Genomic DNA, 16,428 nt, shown 5'->3' on the forward strand with positions numbered 1-16,428 from the left:
GGGCAATAAATTAGACTGGTTTAGTTTCCTTTATTAGTAGTTTTATTACTGATACATGACCTTGTTAGATACCATTGTCCCAGCACACATACTGTAATCCTTTTTGACATGGAGCTTTAAGAATTGGCACAAACAATATAAAGATGAACATCCCTGTATACCATATGGATTTAAAAAAAAGAAAATTACCAATAAATATCAAAAAAATGGCATAAACACAAGATTAAATATCATTGAATAATATCATTCCAATAAGTGACGTAGTTTTCCTTTCTCTCAAGCAAAATAACAATATTTGTACCCTTAACTTTGTCTCAGAAGTTAAAGTTTCAAGTAAATAAGAGTTTAAACACTGAATATTCCAAACTGACATACTAAGAGATTTTCATTGCAACTGTAACCGATGGTCTTTGTAAAAGAAGAAAGAAAAAACTGTTCTGAACCTAAAATAAATGTACAAAGCGATAATGACATATTCTATAAATTTCATCAGTAATCCTGTGTGTATATTGAGTGTTTAGTTTAGTTTGTGGTTATTTATTAGGGACACTGCTGCTGCTACTGCTCATTACCATTGACCATGACTGTGGCGTATAAGATGTGATAATAATAATGTACTTAGCATTTCCTCTCTAGCTCTCTGTTCACTGTGCGCGGGGCCTGCTGTTCCTCTGAACACCCTGGACAGTGTGCCTGGCTCTGACTGACCCCGCTGCTGCTTGGGCCTGCGTTGGTTGCCTCTCCTCAGCATGCTGTTGGCAGGTCCTCGCAGGTCCTGTTCGGTTCAGTGTGACATCTTTCAGTGTCTTAGCGATCAGTGGAACTGCTCTCTTGGAGAGGTGTACATCATCATAAAGCTCTTACACAGTGAGAGAGGGATAATGGACAACATGAACGTTGGGCCATTGTTGACAGTCTCTGGAGATGCGGATGTTCACTTTCTGTATTGTGTGTGGGTGGAAATCCTTCCTGGGTAACAGAGTGGACATCACTATCTTAGAGTTCAGGAAGGTGCAACATGCCTTTTCCATGACAGCTCTAAGAGACTGGGCCACTCTCTCTTAGTACATGTCACCTCTTTTTTGCATCAGATTTTTTTTAGTGCCTGCTTTTCACCATAGCGTGCAAGTAAGTTTAATCAAGTCATCAAAACTGGTTTGACTGCATTCACAGTTGCACCACGCCTGTTGAAAACAAAAGACAAAAATGATCCATCTGATGTGACTCAGTGATTTATCTGAATGTGGATATTTACTGTTTAAATATGCAACTGAGGCTAACTAATTCAATATGTGCTGTTTGCTTACTTTTTTTTAATATATATATAAAATCAAATTTTTCTCTCTGCTCTCCAGAACCTCAGACCATAGAGCTAAGTGGTTACTACCCTTTATATTAAAGACGTTTGGATTGGACTGTTAACCAAAAGAGCAAAATGATCAACGACACAGGCAATTGTTTGGAGTTACTGAAATAAATTCAAAGCAATTTCACAATAACATATTGTTTGTAAACCAACATCAAGACATCTTCAGTTCAGATCACTTTCAGATCCAGAACCCCAAGGATGTTGAAGCCAGAAACAGGCAGAAACTATGTGAAGAAATTCGATCTGTTCTTTACCATCTTAAGGGATCGGCAGAACCATCATTTGGTCTGAAAACAGATCATTTGGAGAGGGGAGAGACAATGAGTGTCCAGTTCAGGAAGGTGCAACATGCCTTCTCCATGACAGCTCTAAGAGACTGGGCCACTCTCTTAGTACATGTCACCTCTTTTTTGCATCAGATTTTTTTTAGTGCCTGCTTTTCACCATAGCGTGCAAGTAAGTTTAATTAAGTCATCAAAACTGGTTTGATTGCATTCACAGTTGCACCACGCCTGTTGAAAACAAAAGACAAAAAAATGATCCAACAAAAGAAGTGAAAGCATTTCTTAAAATGGAAACAAGGAAAGGGTGAAGGGTTTACTGTAAGTAGGGATTGACACTGTCACAGTTCAGCTGCCCGTCACGTTCATGAACACCTTTTAACTCTTTTGCAGCTTGTTTTGTTCTTTTGACAGACGAGCTGGCTGGTTGGTGAAGCTAGTCATCCCTAGGCAGGTGGTCTCTTCACTGCATGGTTTAGTTAAAGATGCTGTGACACATTACTGATCTTCTGTTTTCTTGTGTGTGGATCTGCTGTGAAGCACCTCTGGACACTCGTAGCGTAGTCTGCCTCTACAGTTAGCATTTCGAGCCCATTGTTATCTCCTCTTAGTTTAATTTCTTTCAATAAAATAAACTTTTTAATGTTGAAGATATAGACTGTATTTTTTAATTGAGTATAGTTTTTGGCCTTTATTGATAGGACTAGTCAAAGCAGGAAAAGCACAGGTGTGACCAATAATGTTAATGGTGGCTGTTTTCCATTAAGTGTCTTAGTAATTCATGTGAGTGAGTGAGCACACACAAAAGCAGAGCCCTGGAACGAGCTCACCTGAATGGAATGCAGCCATCATTAATGTTAGAAATTCCACCTGTGCTTTTCCTGCTATGAGAAGTCAAAATGTCTGCCGTGAAAAAGGTCTATACTTTACAAAAGTCACATTTCTTAAATTTTTTTTTCTTTTTCTTATCACTGAATGTTCCTCCTGTCTTGTGGTTGTGACATACGCATTCGATTCAGTTACTACAGGCAATAACACACTGGTTTAGTTTCCTTTATTAGTAGTTTTATTACTGATACATGACCTTGTTAGATACCATTGTCCCAGCACACATACTGTAATCCTTTTTGACATGGAGCTTTAAGAATTGGCACAAACAATATACAGATGAACATCCCTGTATACCATATGGATTTTAAAAAAGAAAATTAACAATAAATATCCCCAAAATGGCATAAACACAAGATAAAAATGCAGGGCCGTAGACAAAATGTCTTTTAATTATGTGCCGCCTTCTTTTTACTCAGTGTGAATGATACATTTAGAAGAAAAAAAAAAGGAAAACAAAACCGTTGGCCCTAAAATACTTAATAACCAGTCAGAGTAGAGTACAGAGAAGGATGCGAATGTACCAACATCAGTTTAGACTCAGTCTGGAGATTCCCTACTTTGTGATTGAGGAGTTTAAACATCAGACAGACAAAGATACAAAAATCACTTCCAACACCAGAAGTCCATGTTTGTGAAATCTGAGCTTCTTTCGGTTTCAGAGCATGTGATTTGTCAAGACTAAGAATAAAACAAAAGCACACAAATGATTAAAAAAAATAAATGGATTTAAGCCCAGAGAATGAATAAGGCAAGCAAGCTCATATCGTATATACAGTTCAGGTTACTATTTACATGGTGTTTACATATTGTTTAGTAACTTTACCAACAGTTGAGGTGGAGTTTGTCTCCCCCTACTGGTCATACTAGTGTCACACTGCAGAAAGCAGGTCTCATGCTTTTAAACCTCTCACTACAGAAGAAACACAGGCCCAATGCAGTGACTGGCAACTCAGTCACTGGCAACTCAGTTGAACCCATCCTAGAACAAAAGTCCAGTGTATATAACACCCACAGCCTGGTTTGACACTCCCTCCACATCAAAACAACAGCACAGGGATGAGAAAATAACTCCTCACAGTCTCCTGATGTTGGATTTGGTGTGAATATTTCCATATTGCTTCTCTTTGTCCAAGATGGGTAGAAATACTGAAAAGAGGCAACCACACAGCTGGGTGGAGGAGAGCGACTCCATGACTTTCTAATGTTGAACACAAACAATATACAGTACAGACTTCACTACTGCGGTGAAAGCAGATATGTTACCTCGCATACGACTCTTCCATGAGTGCTGCGTTCATTGGGAGAGAGCTCAGTTACAGCATTACCTTAACTGATCATATTTATCAGTTATATCACATGACCAAAAGTACTGGATCAAACAGAAGCGCAATAAATAAATGAATGATCATGGATAAATATAACCTAAGAGGGAGTGATGTCTAGAAGAAGGATAACTAAGCCAACACTAAACAAACCACTCCATCAGCAGTACTGTACACGACTTGAAGCAGAGATTAAGAAAGTCGCTGTAAGTGAGACTTTAACTTAGCAGAGCCAGACTCACTCAGGAGGTGTATAAGGCCGAATGAGGGGAAACTGAACTTGTAAACTCTTCCACAGGCTGTGAGCCTAAAAGTCAGTCATCAAGTTAAAGAACTGATGCAGGTTTTATCACAAATAATCCTTTAAAATTAGACAGTTACATGAGCTGGGGCATGGTGGTGTTTGAGAGACAAAAGCCAGTTCAGGCCTTGAAGTTGATCTAAACTACCTTCTTAGTCCTCAATAATAAAAAACAAAACAAAACTGTCTGTGCTGCGGAGCCAACAGCATTTGAGGATCCGGAGGGTGAGATCTTTCACCACTTAGGAGGAGCACAGAGGACATGAAGGAGTTAAGAACGTGATATTTTACTGATACTTCAACCTCAAACAAGAATGTCTCCTTGTCGGCAGCAGAACATGAATCAGTAAGACCAATGAGACCGGAAAACCGCTCATGACCAGCTTGTGTTCACATCTAACAGAGGGGACATATGTATATATCATATGTATGTTAAAAGAAGAAAGAACGGAGCATTTATGAATATATCACCAATCATTATCAGACTAAATAAACTGTCTAAGAAACACCCCCCACTGTTAAATCAGAGATGAGCTCACAGTAAGTCAAGAGTGAGACAAAAATATGCAACAACCCGGTAAAAGAACTGCTCCCAACCTAAAGGAGGCCACATACTGCTAAAAACCAAACCTTGCTCTAAAATCCAGCAAGAGTGACACAATTGCAGTGCTTGATATATACAGTGTGTGTGTTTTTTGTGCGGAGACCAAACGGAGGAAGAAGGGCCTGCAGGCTGTGGGTGGAGCGAGTGGAGGCCGGTGGATGTGGACAGCAGGCCTCACGGCGGCGTCTCTGCATTGGTAGTTGTGGTCTTTTTCTTCGCCGGCTTCTTCACCGTCTTGGTTTGAGTCTTGCAGGGGGGGAAAAACAGTTAAGAGCAGTTAAACCAACAATAGAGAAGTTTTGCTTTAATGAAGTAAATGATGATGTTAATGACACCATCGTCATTTAGATTGGCCGCCTATAAGCCTGACTGTCGCTGTGCAATTGTGTCCACCACCAGGTAGGAAATCTCCAGGAAAGTGAAGTCTCCATTTACGACACAAAGGAAGCACGTTGCACGACACAAACAGGAAGAGGATTTGTTTTCCCTGGTAGCTACCCTCAGGTAATCTTGGAAAAACCAGATCAACTGTGGAAACTCTAGCCTGCCAAAGAAAAAGAACCCTGTTGAAAGGAGGCAAAGAAGGCAAAGATGGAGATACCGGGTTGAAACAAGAGTGAACTGACAGGCATTCGCTCAATGTAGAGAGCTCTGGTGTTGTGTCACAGCCTGTTCCCCTGTCAAAATGTGCTTCCCCTTACCACCAGGACTTGAGATGGTTCAAGCCTGGCATTCTCTAGATCAGTAGGTAACAAAACCTGCCTGGTTATAATACAAACAGCTGTTTCACTCTGCCTTTATCATAGCACTGGTGATGGTCATTTCTTGTTTGGACAGTAACCTGGCTGCTAGCGGTAGCCATGTTGCTAAAGCTAGGAGCCAGGAAATTGAACAAGGAGCTGCAGGGAAGCCAGGAACAAAAGAAACAAACATCTTTGTTTCTGGTTGCTAGCGTCTTTGCAATAGCAAAGTCAACGAGAAGACCACTAGGAGACACTGAAGGGGGGTTTAAAAGGTGTCTGTTTCCACTTAAAACCACAGAAGGAAAAGGAGGAGAGAGACTACAGTGAAGAGATAAAAACGGAAAGGACGTCCAGCAAAGGTTCGACTAAAGCTGAGTGATACAAATGAAAATTAGACTATTTGGAAATTGATCTGCTATTGCTAAACAAACAATTATTACAGTGATACCAAAGGTGATTGAAGAGAAAAGTCAAATGAGCATTGATGAACTTTAAAATGTATCTTGGACCTGGAGGATCAAAAAAGTTTGTGGATGTGGAAATCACATCAACACTACCAACTGCCACTAAGGTCTAAAACAATGTTGTTCTCAGCTCTACGTCATTTTGTCGCATAACTGATCATTTTTCTTTCAAATATACTATAAATATTGTACCACTGAGAATAAGATTTATAATTTACATAGGTCGTACACCTAAACATTACTCTATTTGCTCTCTTAGGCACAATATACAGCAGTAACAATCATTGGCCTTCTTACATCAAATCTTGTTCTTCGTGTGTGAATGTTCATTGCTCTACCTCTGTCTTAGCAGCAGCAGGTTTCTTGGTTGCCTTGATGGTAGACACTCGTTTGGGGGCTTTTTCTCCCACATCGTCATCAGAGTGTTCAGTCCTTGTGTCTGATTGGTCAGAGCTGTGTTGGGATGACACGTCGTCAGCCAGAGACGTGGCCACCATAGAGCGGGCTGCAAGATTGGACAAAAATTGGTGGGTCACTCAGCGACAGAGGAGCTCAGGTTTCAGACTAAAAGTAGGTGAAAAAAAGAATCACCAAATGACTCATCAGTCGGCTGAGAGAGCAGAGACCGAGCATCACATTTCTGCATTTCCTTGCCTCTGAGCTAATGTGATTTATTACATAAACATTAAAATGCAAAATGGATGAAATTCCTTTTGCATTCATTTAGAAGACTGTTTGAAAAAGTGTGTATTTGCTATTTGCAGACCCGTACATCACTGCAGTCACAGCCTCTCACACCACCCAGTGGCCACATTTCAAACTACAGACTTTGTTGCCACCAGTTTTCATTGGATTTTGTCGGCTTTATGATAGAGAGCTAGCCAAATCAGTGTCTGTTCTGCCCAGCCATCATCGCAGTATGTGGGTAAAGAAATGAAAGCTACAAGAGTGGCAGAGAGCACTTCGGTGACCGTCTAGACCCCAGCTGGACTCTGGTGCTGCAGCACTGATACCCAGGATGGCGAGAAACAACGCAAGCCTCTTTCACTATTGGAAGTCACTGACCCAAACTTTAACCATCTACAGCAGTGGTTCCCAACCTTGGTTGTCTTAATACACAACTACAAATTGCTGCATTTTACAGAACACAAGTAAAAAGATTGGTAACCACAGTAAATATATGAAACATTTGACTGGTGGAGCAAGTTGAATTTAACCTCTGGTGGGTTTGTCTTACATTTATCATGAGTGATAGAAATGTAGTTTAAACATATCAGCCTCAAACACATGAACAGTAATTTACATTGGTACATACAATGTACCAGCACGCAGAGGTACGCACGAAATGTTCAATGGAGGAAGGAATTATACTAGACAGGTTCATTAGACACACATCGTGTTTTGGTGAGAAACCAAAGCAAACAAGATCTTCACATAGAAGTAAAATCAGGACAGCTGTAACAGCTGTGCACAGAAAGGTTGAGGCTGACATTTGTTTTCATTAATCCAATGACCGTTTCACTCACGGTCGATTAATCACAGGAGATTTACTAGTTTCTTTTTTCCACTCAACATCAGTCATCAATTCTCGTCAATAAAATCTCAAATACAAACAGTAAAGGGTTAACTAATGTAGGCGGGAACAACCTGGGGTTAAGTGAAATAGCAGATTACTTGATTGGCTCTGAGAGACTGTTTATAAATTAGTGGTGATCTTATTGGACTAAACCAACATCAAGTTTATGAGATAATGAGATAATATATCATGTGTATTTCCTTCTCTAAAAACCTTAAATTCTGTTGATTTAAACAGGGCATAACAGAAAATGATTGTTTGAACAAGAATGTGTCCAACAACAACTAAAGTTATATCCACTTTCAGCTCTGAATAGTCCGCTATGATGCATTATGCTTCGTGATAAAATATTACATGAACAATTAGTCTACAACGATGCATAGTGCCCTCCTCTACTTCATTTTGGGCTGTAAATGTACGTAGACACAGGACATTTTAAAATGCTTGAGTCCTTTCACATCACATGAAAGGATACAGAATCAATCATGTTGGGTCCATTCACAAAGTTGTTCTAATGAAGGCTGAAAGCTCTGAATCATTGGTGAGAGGATGGAGTGGACCTCCGTGTATGGATTCTCTTCACTATACTGTACTCTTCCCAAAGGTTATCAAAAGCAACACCCATGCACAAATCATCCTGAAGATTTCATATTAACTGCTGCCGTCTGTCTGTTCTATCACTTCACTGTTTTGTTCTATCAGACAGGGTTTCGGTAGAAATGTGCCACTTTGCTCTGTTCACTTGTTGTTTGTGCGTCTCTGTGTCCTTCTCTCTGTATTCAGTTCACAGCTCGTCAGGCCCACACAGCCAACCAGCCAGCAGTGTTGTGAGACACAAAGAGTCCTGCTTCCAAGCCTCTCCTCCCACTGGAATCACATGCTTTCACCCCCCCCCACCCCCACCCCACCCCAATCCACACTTCTTTGCGTCCCCTCCTCTTCCCTGCCATCCTGCAGTGCTTTAAATCACATGATTCCACTTGGCCTGACTAGCCTCACTCCTGCTCATAAATAAAGAAAGTCCTCTAAGTGACACCAGCCCAATCAGCTAACTGCACGCACAGTCAGTGTATATGTATTTATGTAAATGTATGTGACTCAGTGCTTCTCCACGTGAAGCTGCTAATGAGGCAGCGTGTGCTGTGGGGGTCATGTGGCCTTACTTTGCCGTGCAGCGGTGCTCTTGGCCCGGGGCAGCGTGCTGGCCCCTGAGCTCATCTCGTCCATGGGGTCCCGTCTCATGCGAGTGTCTGAATGGTGCAGAGCCAAATCGTCGTCAGCGTTGATGAGAGTCAGGTCCTGCATGCTGAAACTCCTCAGCTTGTCTGACAGCACGCCCTGCCCCTGGGCATCAGAGCAAAACCAAACACAGACGTGTGTCAGATATGTGACAGCATGAAAATATCTATAGCTTACGTCTGATTGTATGATCTAGAGTTGCAATGATTAATTAATACGTTAAACCATTAATTGATTTGTCAGTCAGCAGAAACAGACTAAACAACTAGTACGTGAGTATTTGCTTGTTTTCTCAGTTTCAGGTCATTGTAATCTGAATATATTTTTGGATCATGGTCAGAAAAAAGGTATCTCTAGACTTTACCTTCGGTCTCTGAGAAATTTTGATGGGCACTGATGGCTATTTCATGAGATCTTGTGGGCTGTTACTCAGTTAAGGGGAATTAAAAATGAATCGACAGATTAAATCTCTACTTGAATGTCAGTTAACTATTTGGTAAGCGTGATTACGCGACAAAACCCTCTGTACAGGGATATAAATGAAAGTGGTGAAGACTTGCATGTTAATGTGGAGCGGAGCAATGACTGGTATAGTAACTAGCAAGTGTGAACTATGAATTAAGACTTACAAACAACAAAGCATTACTGTAAATACAGAGACTTTGACTTTGCATTAGAACATTTTCATTAGAACACATGGATCTTGCAGCACCAACAATGACCCAAACTTCAACACCAAACATCTGCTGTTTTCCCAATTAGGGACATAGCTTTTGTCCCCAGTTGCACCCACCCTCCCCAATCAACTAGTTTTGAGTATGAAATGTGTATCCGATAGTAGTCCGACCCTCAAACACATGTACCTTTCAGCTATTAGGAGACAGGCTTAGATAAAGTTTTGAAGTCTGATCCCAGTTTTTGGCTCAAGTGAAAATAAGCACTTTTCCTTCCTATTTCTTCTGATGACATCACATGTGAGCATTGAAGCACATCACTTGAGAAGAATCTCAAACACGTTCTAACATCAGAAATTAACTGCACCATCTGATCTGGATTTAAAGACACACCAGGTCCTAACAGAGCAACAGACACTTCTTACACAATCCACAATGAAGATATTACAGATGTCAAACGATGAAGAAAACATGTGTTCGTCATTGTAAATCACAAATTATTTAATCACAATAGCACACAACTTCAGAGCGCAGAACTCACCTTGGTGGCTGCGGTGACAGCAGCATTAGCAGCGAGGTTGAGACCTCTCTTTCCAAACCTCATCATCGTCTCATAACTCCTGTCTTTGGCCTGTGCGATGTACTCATCTATCTCCTATAGCACAGGACGAAAGTTGAAGGGGAGGAGAGTGATGTAAGCAATGGGGACAAAAAAAAAAGAAGACATTTGTGAGACAGACTTAATGACTTATACAAGGTCCTGTTCCTACCTTCTCTTTGTTGGACAGGGTTGGGTGAACAAACTTGCGGTAAAGGACACTGGAGCCCTTGGTGTATGGGGACAGGAGCCAGATCACGAAGGCAATCTTTAGCTCAAAGTAAAATGGAAACCTGAGTAAGGAAACACAGAGACATACGATCAGAAAGAGAGGAAAAGGAAAGCTTTGAGAAAGGTACCAACACCAGAGTTCGCCAAGAAGCTGAACAGAAAAAAAGGCTGAATATTTGTGTTTTATGATGCTAAAGTGAAAACAAGATACTTTCATAAGAGACCATTGTACTGAAATTGAATTGAATTGAAAAAAATATCAAGAACACTTCTCAGCACATGAATGCGTCTATTGATATTATACAAGCAGTTTATTTATTACAAGCAAGTTGAGGTGGGTCATGATCACGAGCAGCTCCTGACTCACCACGACAGCAGCAGGTCTGTTGCCGTCTCTGCCGTTGTGAACAACGCAAATACTATCCAGTACATCATCCACTTCACCTGGATGGACACACGGACACACAGACACACAGACACACACACATATACACAGCGGTGAGTAGAGAGAACAAAACAGAAATAGCACCCACAGCATCCAGTGTGCACGTGCCGAGACACGTGGAGCCAAACAGACGTGCCAATGCAGAAATGGAACATATGTTTCAGTGCTGTCAGATCACATCAGTATGCATGGTTAATGTCCCGCAGACAAAGGGAATGTAGGCCATTGTGTAAGCTAAATGAAATCCTTTTTAAGTAGGCACTTAAAGGCGAACTAGCTTATTCAGTGGAAATACATTATCAATATCAAACATATGCATGTATAATGTTACTAAAATAGAGAAAAGCTCTGCATGATAACGGTATGTTGAAGGCTTTAACAGGCTGCAGGCGCGTAAACGCACGTAACGCTGAATTATTCGACTCATTAAAAATGAGTCAAACCAGAGGAAAGAGGAAACATCAGTTCTAAAAATGGCGTCCTCCACTCTCTCTCTCTTCCTCCTTCCCTCGTTTGCTCCGTCTGTGGCCGTCTGCTTGAGTAGCGGTTGAGGGGGGGGGGTTGCCATGGTAACCTGCCAGGAGGAGACTGTTCTCCAGTGCGAATCTAGGCGGAGGGCCAGAGTGCTGCTATCTCCTGCTCCTCTGCCTCCTGGACCCCCCTTCTCCCTCCGTCTCATCCCTTGCAGCGATGAGGTAAGCAGGGAGGACCCCGACTCTCAGCCAAAGACAGAATGGGAATCCATCCTTCTTGTCCTGGTTTCAACTGGGACTTCATCTGTTGTGTTAGATATTCTCTCTGATGTAAGCATCAATGTTTTAATTCTCAAGTATGGATTGTGTTGAGGGTTAAAATATCAACAGTAAACCAAGAAGAAATTTGGGGATGTGCATGCACCATAGGGTTTCATGACAAAATAAGGGAGTGCACATTTGAACTATGAGTCATTTTAGTATCAAGGGATGGGGCAGTTTCATGCTCTTGACATGCTATGTGTGTCAGATCAGTGTTTCATAACTGAATTGTTTATTTTTTCTGACAAAAAATAAATTGTGTTAAAGAGTTTTTTTCTTTTCTGTCCAGTTACTCTTCTTGTGATCCATCACATTCATTTTGCGTTAACTGCACAAAATGTTGCAGACAGCTAATCACAATCTGCAGAGTGGAAGGCTGTTATGTAATCATTAGGAGGTGCATGCACATTCATATACTCTTGCAGATGTTGGATAAAAATTATTTGCTAAAACAAGAAATAGAAATAGAGAAACGCACAGACTACTGCCTTGTTCCCAATTCCTCTCCTATTCTACATGGACTACATCTGGTGTTCGACACGTTGTTTTGTCCATGGAGGACACAAGAATTAGGTTTGAGACACAGATATGGAGGTATGAGTTTGTCTTTTACACCTAGTATTAAAAAGGGATCTGTATCTGAATACATTATCCGGATAAAAATAAATAAAATTTTGAGGCGGCTGTAAAATCAGCCCCAGACTTTGTGGGTCGTTGAGCTAAGGGAAACTGTATGAACTTTGTAAAACAATGTCTGCGACAAAATCTTCATTACTTGTCCCCTCTTGTAAATGTATGTATGTAATACATTAAGTTAATCCATCTTTGTATAATCATTTTGTGTCAGGTTGTCCTGGTCTGTCGCAGACCCAGCGTGTAGGCTACTCTGTGACTCAATCTAATAGATGCTTTAACAGCAGATCAGCTGGATAGATCAGTTACTTCTAACAGTAGGTCATTCATTTTCCACTTTAATTTTTCACGCAGGTCTGTTAAATAACAGAACTTTTGGCACTTTCATGGCGCAGAACAGACTCTTAATCATTACCCAGAGCCGTGTTCCTCTCAGTTTTTTTTGCTTGCTTACCCTTAATTAGAACAACAACCTGTATATTATTTAGCTAAGAACAAATATCTGCATCAATGTTACGTTGTGTACAGGTGTCAGCACGTTGTACGCATTGTGTTCACACATACCTAAGATCCGACAGCCTTGCCACCAGGATATTATCTTAGCAGGTAACGTTAGTGCAAACCACAGATACATCCAAGGTTGACATTTGTAACAAACATGGCATACCACGTTCACATTATATGCCTATTAGCTGACTATTGGGAGGAGGAGGAGACGGTGGCAGCGTTATTACAGCGAACAAGGCTGACCGCAGTTCATAAGGACACCTGTAAACATTTCCAGCTATTCTTTTGACACAAAAGCGGACTTTTTCTGAAGGAGACCTGCTGACATTCCATCCGTTTTTGTGGTGACCAAAAGCGGCTGTTTGTCACAAGAAGTTGGACCATTTCCATTTGTGATTGTAGTGAACAAAACTGGTATCTTAAGCCAAAACATAACGTTTTCCTAACCCTAACCAAGTGTTTTTTGTGCCTAAACCTAAGCAGAGCAGAAGCACAGCATTGTGGCAAGAGAGAAATAGGAAGTTCAACCTAAAGAAATGTAAAGGCAAAACATAAAGTTCAGTTTGAAGTTGTGGTTTTGTAGAAATGTACTAAGCTAACATTTATTTTGGCAACTGGACCGATCCAAACACAGTGTGAGCCCAACTATTTCCAGATGTGGTCAGGCAGATCCGATCCAATTCCATTCAGGATTTAGAAATGAGGGGCGGTATGTCCCAATTAACAGTCATGCCTTGTCTGGGAGATCCCGATCAGAATCAAACATGCTTGATATTTTGGTAAGAAGTCTTTGTGCAAAAGTGCTCCAAGAAACAGAACAGTCAGGGTGGCAAACCTCAAAGCAAAAAGTACTCCGGGTGATTAATATGCGTCCTCCAAAGTCAAGAGTGTGCCTGGCCTAAATTCTGTCTGTGGGCTTTGTATTACATTCCCTCTCACAACGTGCATTTAAAACGCGAGTATAAAAATAGCAAACAGCAGCCCGCGGCAAAATATCCCAAAAGTCAAACAGAGCAGACAGGGGTCAAAATCGGCTGCTGTGATTTAGTAACCAGAGGTGATACTCACATATTCCTTCACATTCTTCGTTTTGACAGCCTTGTATGAGGAGTATGCTGGATAGAGCGTCCCGAAGGCGAGGCTGCAAAAAGCAGAGGAGCAGAGAAGCCTGGGTCAGAGGAGGGGGACTCAGCTCGAGAACGTGGCCTCTGGGTGTTGATGCAGACACCTAACAAATGTGTTCCTGCTTAAAAAGCAGGTTAGCCGTGTTTGTTCTGAGCTTATGTAAACACATGCAGCTTTCTGTATTACTGGGCTTCTTCTTCTTCTTCTTCTTCTTATATTTAAGTAAAGCCAGCCTCGCTGTGGTTTTGATCTGAATGGTGATGCTACGGTACACAGCTAAATGGGAAGTGTCTTGTCAAAACACACTGGCCTGCCAATCAGGACAAAAAAACAAAAAGGAGATCATGGAGTCAGGAAAACTGCAGTGAGACAAAGTGGAAAAACACACAAAGGTCTGGCAGGGGTGGGTCACCATGTGTCAGTCCACGTGCAGATTGGGACGCTGTGCACACAGAGCCGTGGTTTTGATGTGCATTTGGTGGCATCCTGTGCCACTGTGGGGATTTGTGCTGATGTGACAGGATGTTAAATGCTGAGTGAGGGGAGAGCAGGGAGAAAACAGTTCAGTCAGTCAGTACTTTGTCTGTATGCTTACAGTGGATTGTAATTCATAACAATCCAAACTAAGGGTTGAATGTCTACCTATGAGACTCCCGGCTTTTTGTAGCCTGAACATATCTACTGTTTTCCTCAGCATTTAAGTAGGTCCAAGTGTCTGAGCTGCTCGGTCATGTGTGCAGTGCCTCTCGGCTTTGTACAGTAAGCCAAGGCGACTCCTACCAGGCCTCTAGGCCAGTAGACTCCCACAGCAGACGCCCCGTGCCTCTTACTGTCCCCTTCTCAGGTTCACTACTGAGTCTGAGGGCATCCTGTCCTGTCAATGATGCTTGAAGATCAGAGATATTGAGCAGAATGTATAGTTACGCTGCTGATACACAAGTTTTCAGTTTTTCCAGCTACAAACAAATCATTTTTCTATTATATTAAAAGAAAAAATGCAGCTGCCTGTTTGAAGCGCAGAGCCACAATGAGAAGTGATTGATCTTGTGTCGGATGTGCAGCAGCCATTATGGTGCACATCCAGTCACACTGTTCGTCTCCCATCGACACATGACTACCTGAGGTGCAGTGAAGTGGAAGAGCCAGCTGGACGCCGCTTAGAGTAACCCGTGTGTTATCTTCTACTTATGTAATCCAGGCAAGCGGAATATTTATAAAGGAGGAAACATCAATAACATCTCCACACCTGGGCCTTTCAAAGACGTCATTGTTGTTACATTAGAGGACTAACACTACCAAGATTAATCACAAGGAACAGACAGGTACGTCCAGATGTCAGACAATTATGTCACCGAAAAGTAAAAGTGTCTGCATAAAGGATGAGGATGATGACAGCTGCTGGCTTTAGTTGAGTCATCCACACTGCTGGGATGTGGTGTGTACAGGTGGAAGCTGAGGCCCTGCTCATCTGGAGGAAAACATCTGTAACATGTTGTAATATTAAAAATAGCCAAGTCATCCACATTGATGTGGCCAGTTCCTGCACATAGGTGTAGTCACGGATAGATGGATGGATGGATGGATGGACGGATGGATGGAAACACATCCCTGACTGGCCTGCTGGGCCATCATATTTCACCCACTCATGTCACCATATGGTGCTGCTGAGATGCTCAGTCTACACATACAGGCTGTGGTGTTTATTTAAAAAGCCATAGCAGGCTGTTTGGAGTCCTTGTCTGAAGCGAGGCTGGCACATTAAGCAGGTTTTAGTTGAATAACGTGTCCGGATAACGACTCATTTCCCCTGCCGACACATCATCTGTCAGGTGGTTACTGTTAGCTAGCCAGGAGACGCTAGCTACCCGCGGCTAGCAGCGCTGGATGCGACCGCACCGCATCATCGTGTGAGCCGAGCACACGGTTGTTACAGGCGGCTGCTCACACAACACACTGACCAGGGAAGTTTTTCTACGTTCATGAAATGTAAGTCGTTATCTACGGGAGAGCACACGAGCCCAGCTCCGGGTGGCGCGGCACGGCTCAGCATCAGACAGCTGATGAATGGAGGAGATAGTCGGGCTAGCGGTAAAACACAACAACAGCCCAGCCCCGTACTCACACCACTATCCTCGAAATAATCCACGATACCATCTTGCAAGGACCGCCGGCCGTGAGCCTTCTCCGCTTCTAGGAAATCGAAGGTAATTAGCTAGTGGGCTAGGTGCCCCCCATTCCCCTCCTGGACGCGGTTTGGCTGTGATGTGATGTGAACCGGGAGGCTGCGCCGTCAGGTGGGCCGGCAGCAGCTGAGGATGTGCTGCAGTCTCTGGCTCCGAGCTGCTGCTGCTCTCCCTGCCGCTGCTGGAGAGACGGGCTCTTAAAGGGCCAGAGCCCAGTTCAACCTGAAGAGCAGTGATACACATGATCCAATGAGCTCGGTTATTAAGTAGGAATAATGAGAAAGCAGCCAGAGAGCCCATGGTGAAGCGACAGTGACTAGTATTAAAGGTGTTTTGTGTACATTTTTATGAGAGAGAGATCTTCACTGACAGTTTTTTTTATGCCTGAACAAACTGTTTTCATGACTGAATAAACAAACTGACCCTAAAGGACAACACAACTTCATAC

General features: G+C 42.3%; 1 protein-coding gene across 1 annotated transcript; it reads right to left on the minus strand.

The window, feature by feature from the left end:
* Nucleotides 1-2,689: 2,689 nt before the first annotated feature.
* reep2 (receptor accessory protein 2) lies at nt 2,690-16,120 on the minus strand. The gene is made up of 8 exons (XM_073487154.1): nt 15,920-16,120; nt 13,741-13,813; nt 10,661-10,737; nt 10,235-10,355; nt 10,006-10,119; nt 8,715-8,895; nt 6,314-6,480; nt 2,690-5,014 (listed from the first exon to the last, which is right to left on the minus strand). The coding sequence occupies exons 1-8, from the start codon at nt 15,949-15,951 to the stop codon at nt 4,943-4,945; spliced, it is 837 nt and encodes a 278-aa protein (XP_073343255.1). The 5' UTR covers nt 15,952-16,120; the 3' UTR covers nt 2,690-4,942.
* Nucleotides 16,121-16,428: the final 308 nt, after the last annotated feature.

Source organism: Pagrus major, chromosome 18 (genome assembly GCF_040436345.1).
Source record: "Pagrus major chromosome 18, Pma_NU_1.0".
Taxonomy (NCBI): Eukaryota; Metazoa; Chordata; class Actinopteri; order Spariformes; family Sparidae; genus Pagrus; species Pagrus major.